The 7293-nt window shown below is 35.7% G+C and overlaps 1 protein-coding gene across 2 annotated transcripts; it reads left to right on the top strand.

Moving 5' to 3' along the window:
- LOC109714939 (acyl-acyl carrier protein thioesterase ATL3, chloroplastic-like) lies at positions 508-7061 on the top strand. 2 transcript variants are annotated; one of them, XM_020239695.1, is made up of 5 exons: positions 508-819; positions 3544-3644; positions 4682-4791; positions 5775-5822; positions 6691-7061. In XM_020239695.1, exons 1-5 carry the CDS (start codon positions 572-574, stop codon positions 6805-6807), a joined length of 624 nt encoding a protein of 207 aa, XP_020095284.1. In that variant the 5' UTR covers positions 508-571; the 3' UTR covers positions 6808-7061. The 2 variants fall into 2 exon arrangements, with proteins under 2 accessions (XP_020095284.1, XP_020095283.1); XM_020239694.1 differs by having other exon boundaries at positions 511-819; positions 5775-5870.

The raw sequence follows: 7293 nt of genomic DNA, 5'->3' as shown, positions 1-7293 counted from the left end.
TCAATCCTACAAATTTTGATTTAAAGATGAAAATCCTACAAAATCAATGACTTGTGCTATTAGAAGCATTTTTGTTTAATTCCGTACTATATAAGGATATCATCGGCCGGATTCAGAGTGGATTTTTAAAAATTCGAACCCGAATTCGACTCCAAACCTGAAATCTAAATCCGAATTCGACAAAAACTTCGAAACCTGAACCCGGACCCAAATCCGAAACAATTATTTCTCTTTTTAATATTTCAAAATATGTTATATTAAATCTAAATTTTAAAATACAAATTTAAATATAACATCAAATATTTATATAAATATTATATATAATAAAAAACAAATTTGGGTTCGATTAAGGTTCGGATTCGGGTTGGGTTCGCTCAAAATTCGTATCCATCGAATTTTTATTTTCAATATCCATATCCGTGCATTGGCATCGAGTAAATTCATTCCGGTAAAATTTCGAGTATCCATAACCATCGACCTCCCTATTACTATTATCAAAAAACCAAAGTGGCTCCTTTGATAGAAATTGTAATTGAAGCTCTCACTCTCACCGAACCAAACTACCCCTATAATGTCCACCTTACGCTGCCTCGTTTCCACCGCCGCCACCGTTCCCCTCACTCCGCCGTCGGCCGGCGCCGGCGCCCGCCGCGGCGGAGCAGCGCTCCCGCTTTCCCGCGACGCCGCCGCCGGAGCCCGAGATCCCATCTCTTCCGTCCGAAAACCCTGCCCCCTCCGCCGCCGCGGTGCCGCCGCCGCCGTCGCCGCCGCATCGTCGGAGAGCGCACACCATCCTCCCCATTCCGACGTCGGCGTAAGGTTGTATCTCTCGCCCCTTCTTGCTTACCTGCTCTCCTTGGATAGCATTACGCTGAAATCAAATCTCAAGAGATGCTCGATTGATTCCGGTTCAGAAGAATTTAACATTTCTCCTTAACTTATTGTCCGTTTGAAGATGATGATGATGATAATAATAATAGATGAACAATCATTCCAATGTGCTTACCCTTTCTCACTGTAATGCGGCCATGAACTGATTAAAATCCTTCGTATTATAATGTACCTGAAACTATGGACTATTTTGAGTTGGCTATCAAACCTTTCAATTGGCTTGATTTGATCCGGTTGATGACACTTAGACTTCAACATTTGAATGCATCGTTTATCTTTGCAGGTTTAGCTCGCGCAATTCTGTTTGTTTAAATTTTGGCGTCAAAGTACTGTTGACTGATCCAAATCTAACAAATTGAAAGATTGGGTAGTAAAATCAAAATTTTAGAAGGTTGAGTAGGCGATTCGAAAGAGCCATAGTAAAAGTAAGTTTTGTGTGTTTTAACCCATTGTATATTGTGAAACATTCATTTGTCTCTGAAAGCTTAAGCTACTGGATTATGGTGTTCTTATGTTTTATGCTATACCCTTCCTCTTGACATTTTAATGGTTTTGAGTATATCAGCATATATCAGCTACCCGGCATTCCAGGGAACCCGTGGAAATAATCCTTTCTATAGAAAGAATGCTAATATGACTCTTTTTATGATTCCCTATTCATATTGATTGGGGAAAAACAAAACATTACAAAGAGAAGCGTCATAAAGATGCTACAAGGACCTCAACTGTCAAAAACAAACATACCCCTCATGTCCACCAAAAAAAAAAAGTTGACTAGCCCATGCATTCTCAACAAATCCTAAGGCAATATAACAGAAGTTCCTGCAACAAAAAAAAAAAGAAGTGAGTAGACTATAAGATCACTACCCATCGAGGATCAATAGAAGTTCCTGCAGCAAAAGGGCAGCTAGTCAGCCTATCGTTCGAGGTCAAGACCTCCTGCCATCACCATCGCCTCCGTAAGGATGTCAGGTGGGATGGTAATACTGCACTCTTGACTAATACGGTGAAGTGTCTCGAGAGAGAGAGAGGGCCTAAGGTAATGGGAGTAGCGGGGGCATCTAAGGTCACCGATGTAGTTTCCTTGTTGAAATTGGAGAATGGGGGCCTCAGAGGAGAGGGTAGGATTATCGGGTGCAGCCGGGTGATGGAACAGCCCAGGAGAAAAAGGAGCATGGTCGAAGGAGTTATTTCATTATGCGATCATTTGGGCTCTCTCTCCAAGGAATTGTTGCAGTTGTCAATATCATTTTCACCACTACAAATTCATGAATTATATGGAAAATGCTTTGTCAGCTTAGAACCATCATTTTAACATATGCCGATTAAAGGTCTTGGCCAAATTTGTCCCTAGCTATACCTAATTACATATAGTAGTGTGGTATTATGTGTGGCTAATGAAGTCATTTTTCTCATCAATGAATGACATGTTTATAATTTAGTTTATGGATGTTCTTTTTTTTTTCTTGTCTACTTTTATTTTTTTTTCTAAATTCAATATCATATGGGTCTTTTGTTCATTTTCGTTAATTAAAACCAAAATAGTATTATATATTTTTTTCGTGATCTATCTTTAGTTTGCGTTCCTTAATCAGTATGATTTTACTTCTTGTGTTGCTTTGTTTGTTGCACTTAATTAGTTTCAATTATTATGCATCCAACTGTATTTGCAATATTTTAAAGGCAAAAGATCCTTGAATTAATTAAAAAGGCATTCAGGATTACTAATGGGCAAAATGGAAATTCCATGAATTTTTAGGCGGTTTGTTAGCAATGTAGCCATTTTTAATACTTTCCCTGTATTAGAGGGGTAATTTTGATGTTGACAATTTTTCAAGGGGTGGTTTCTATGTATTTATGTAATGAAGAATTTGTCAAGGCGTATAATATGAATTATCCCTTAAGAAGATTATTTTTGGCCGATAGATATGATAATAGCAAATAAAACTCACTAATTTTGAGAAAACTAGAATTTCAGTCCCCTAGATTTCTAACATTTGAGGTAGCCAAAAGGATGTGGTAGCAAAGAATACAGATGAAGTTATTTCATAAATTGATGCCATTTTTTGGATTTATAGTAGCTCATGTTTATAATCAAGGGAGGGTTTTCTTTCCCCCCCTTTTTCTATTGTAAGTTATTAGTTGAATGCATTTGGTATTTTTTCTTGAATATGAAGAGCTCTAGTTTACTATTCTAATTATAATTTTTGAGATTATCACAATTTTTCAAAAACGGGGAGGACAGTCAGTCATTTGATCTTCTCATGTTTGTTGTAATTTCTAGCCTAGACCAACTTTTGTAATAATGATCGGAATGTAATCAAATATTTTTTGTTTGGCCTTGCGCCTAAAGCATCTTCGTACACCAAAAAGTAGTAGCTTTTAAAACCTAGGTATTTGACCAAAAAAAAGGAAAATTGGTGTGTCCAGAAGCTGGAAGGAGCTTTAGATGCCAAAAGTTGAAGCTCCTCTGATGCAACATTAAGCTATTGAGGAGATTTAAAAGGACAAAAAAAAAACTGTTACTGATCCATCAAACAGTAGCAGCCAAACAATACATATTTCTAGAGGCTCTAGCTGCCAGCCCAACAGGCTTTTGCCCTTTTTCACGGCATGTCTCTTCCTCTCTTATGCATCATGCTTATCATTCAGGGAGGATAAGTTCTTTGAAGTGGAGCTTAAAGTCCGAGACTATGAACTTGACCAGTATGGAGTTGTTAACAATGCAGTCTACGCTAGCTATTGTCAGCATGGTGAGGCTCCTCTTCAATAACTTATCACCAGAATGTCCCAACTGTAAAGGGTAAACTAGTACTCAATGTATATTGCTTCAAATGTAGGGAGCCATCACACATGTTATCATGTTTCTTTCCTGATGAATTGATTTCTATTGGTACCTCCGAATGTTGAATCGCCAAGTAATTAGATATTCTTTCACTAATTAAAGGTTTATATATTCAGCTGTAGCTGAAATGGGAATGAAACATGTCATTCAAGTTTAATTTCGTAAAAATTTACTTTGTTGTCCTGAAATTGCACATGACTTCTCTTTTTTTTTTTCTTTTACTGTTTTCTAAGATCAAGTAGATTTGGATGGCAATATGGAATGCTCTATATCTATTATTGTTGGCAGATTGACACGTTGAACCTAATCAGTGTTTCACGTGGCAGACTTAATCAGGTTCATCAAACCTCATCTGCCAATGGTTTTTTTTGCCCTATTGATTTTCTACCTTCCCTTAAATGAGTTGGACTGATTTGTCTCTTTTTCAGTTCTATTTTAGAGTTTCTTTTGTCAGTGAAATTGCAAACTCCCAAGATTGATCAATTAGAACACATGACTTCGTTCTTCTTTGTTGTTGTACTTACATCTGATTCTGCTCTCTTTTTACTTCTCTTTGATCCATTATAGTTAAATTAGTGCTTAGTTAAACCATCAAAAATATATAGAATAATATATTACCATCATACAAGCCATTTTCTGATAAGATAGAAGAAATTTATACTTTGGGTTATTCACATAAAATCAAGCTTTTCTTTCCCAGCTCCTGGTTGTTTAATTAGAAAAACGCATGCTGAAATATCTGGTAGTATATTTCAAATATAGTTTACTTGCCAGAAAAGACTAAGTAGAAAAAGCTATAATAGTTAAAAGTTCCTATTCTCTTACTGGATATATCTAGGACCTGCGATTTCTAAAATTTTCAGCCATTGACCATGAGATCAGTTTCTGCTCGGAATAACTTTCTTTTTGAAAATATCTCATTCAATACTCGTTGAAATTGATCAGGTCGTCATGAGTTACTTGAACATGTTGGACTCAACGCTGATGCGGTAGCTCGAAGCGGAGACTCATTGGCACTTTCAGAGTTGCACCTAAAATTTTATGCACCTTTGAGAGTATGTCTGTGCCTTCCAATTTGATCTCTGCTTGAAATGCTTGCAATTTTGAAAATTTTGAGACTATTCTTTGGAATTTTGGCTACATTAAGCTCACCGGAGGGTTTGTTGAAACTCCTTTAAACTCTTGCGACCATAAAACTCAAAGCAGCTACTTGTGTTGTGTATACGACCCATGAATTATTTAAGAGGTAGACGTACCGGAGCCACCTGAACTTCCGCCTATTTTTAGATAGTCATCTAAAGTTTCAAATTTTCATATTTCCAACCTAAACTTTCAAAATTTTGCAATTGACGGTCTAGGTTTATATCTGGACAATTTGAAGTGACTAACATTAGTCAAATGATCAAACAATAACAAAGGACACATACCGACCAGATAGAAGGGTCTTGTGTGTACATCAAAATCTAATCTTAAGAATAAAAATTGATTTTTATTAGTTAGTTTTTTTAGAAATTAAATGTGATAATTATGATCAATTTCACCACTATAGTGATTTTTGGTACGAAAAGAGTCATCTATGTCACCGGCATCCCTTGTTTATTGTTTGTTGAGCAATTGGCTAATGTTAATCAATATAATATCGATGAAATATGGATCTAGATTGCTAATTGCAAAATTTTGAAAGTTTGAGTGGTAAATGTAAAATTTTGCATGTGTAGTGGATATCTGAAATGGACCAAAGTTTTGAAGGTTTTGGTGCACTTAACTCATTATTTAAATTGGGACATCTTTTCTCTGACTGGAGCTTTCAAAGAAATGCTTTTTGAGAAGAACTTTTTGAACGAGCATTTATAGCTATTTTACGTGGTATCATACCAAAATCTTTTAGCTACAGTCAGAAGCAGAAGCTTCCAGGTAAGAACTGCTGCTTTCTGCCATTAAACAGTTTATTTGCTGGTAAGTTTGGCTTCAACTTTCTATAGTAGATAAGCTTCTAGAAGAAGCACTTTGTGTTAAATGATTTTCCTTCATTTGCCAGAGTGGTGATAGGTTCGTTGTGAAGGTGAGGGTTGCTGGCATCTCAGGGGTGCGTATATTTATCGAGCACTTCATTTATAGGCTTCCGGATAAAGCGGTTTGTGCAGACTCATTTCCTTTCTGCTTTTCATAAATTTAACACTTATTTGTATCACTTTTTTTTTCCCCTTCCTTTTTTCAACTCTAATGCTATGTAATTAAATGTGTTGGCTGATGAATTCTCCATTCCTGTTATTGCTAGTTATCTTAGAAACTCGAACTTTTCAAAAATGAAGAAGCGGAAAAAAAAAATCATGATTTAAAAACCAGGTCGAACGGCAACCCACCCGGAAATATTACTGGGTCAAGGGTCACACCACCGGTTGAACCATTGACGTCAGTATGACATCATAAATATTTAATTATTTTTTAAAATTTTATTATGTCCAAAAATATGTATATATTACATCATAAAATACTAATTTCTAAACCAAATTAAGTGAAATTAAGTTTTCAAGTTTCACTTTTTATAAGACTAATCTTGCTAATAGAAATAAAATCAACTAAGTTGATTTTAAGCCATTGGATTTTAATATGACTTGATCAAAAAAAATCCGGCTGATTTGATTAAAATCGGACTGATTCACCAGCTCGATGGTTGAACAGTAAGTTCGATCGGTTCAAAGAGGTTTTTCTACAGATTCGGTTCGAAGGGTTGAACCGAACTGTTTTATAGACTCGGTCACAGTTGAACGGTCAAACCGGCTGGTTCAACCATCGGTAAAAAGTTGCTAACCAAATTTCAGTTATTTTTGGTTAACAAACCTAAGATTGCAAAAAATATATCGAATATGAAGAAATAAATAAAAAATTAAATTAAATAAAATAACTGGTGCCAGACATTGCTTTGTTATCTCACTCATTTTATTTGTTTTCAGCTTATTTTGGAAGCTACAGGCACAGTGGTTTGCCTCAACAAGAGTTATCGGCCCACTCGAATACCGTCAGAGTTTTCATCGAAACTATTGCAGTTTTTCTCATCTGAGGATTCATAGTGATATTTTTTCTGTTTCCAATTAAATGGATAAAGCTTGTAAAATTTTTGGAATTTCTATTTAGATAACTTCATGGATTGTTTTCAATTTTTTTCTCCAACTGTTGTTGAGGAGTTTTTATATTGGTTTGTAACCATGTTGTAATTCATAGAGCGGTTACTTTGAATGTTCAGAGACAAATAGCGATCAGGTTCAATAAATCTCTTTGTCAACGCGATAATCAACTCTATTAATGACATTATTCTTTTTCATTACCGCAGTCGTAGCGAAATTGTATTGCTTCGTTTGTGGCTCAAGTTTACTTTTAGGGGTTGTTTGTTTCATCGGTTTATACTATTTCGGAGATGTTTTAAATTTAAAGTTTGGAATGAGAAATTTGCTCTCGAAGACTATTAAAAACTTGTATATTCTTGGTACTGGACCCTTTATGACTCCTATCATATGTGTGGAAATGACAAAATCTTCTAGCTAATGGTATTATAATAT

This window comes from Ananas comosus, linkage group 9, assembly GCF_001540865.1.
Source record: "Ananas comosus cultivar F153 linkage group 9, ASM154086v1, whole genome shotgun sequence".
Taxonomy (NCBI): Eukaryota; Viridiplantae; Streptophyta; class Magnoliopsida; order Poales; family Bromeliaceae; genus Ananas; species Ananas comosus.
The sequence above is the reverse complement of the archived record's forward strand: the minus strand, read 5'-3'. Positions and strand labels throughout refer to the sequence as shown.

Excerpts from the sequence above, each read along its gene's own strand:
- LOC109714939 (XM_020239694.1), top strand. The coding sequence starts at position 572 with ATGTCCACCTTACGCTGCCTCGTTTCCACCGCCGCCACCGTTCCCCTC. Across the intron at positions 820-3,543 it reads CATTCCGACGTCGGCGTAAG|GGAGGATAAGTTCTTTGAAG; the intron begins GTTGTATCTCTC and ends CTTATCATTCAG. Across the intron at positions 4,792-5,774 it reads AATTTTATGCACCTTTGAGA|AGTGGTGATAGGTTCGTTGT; the intron begins GTATGTCTGTGC and ends TTCATTTGCCAG.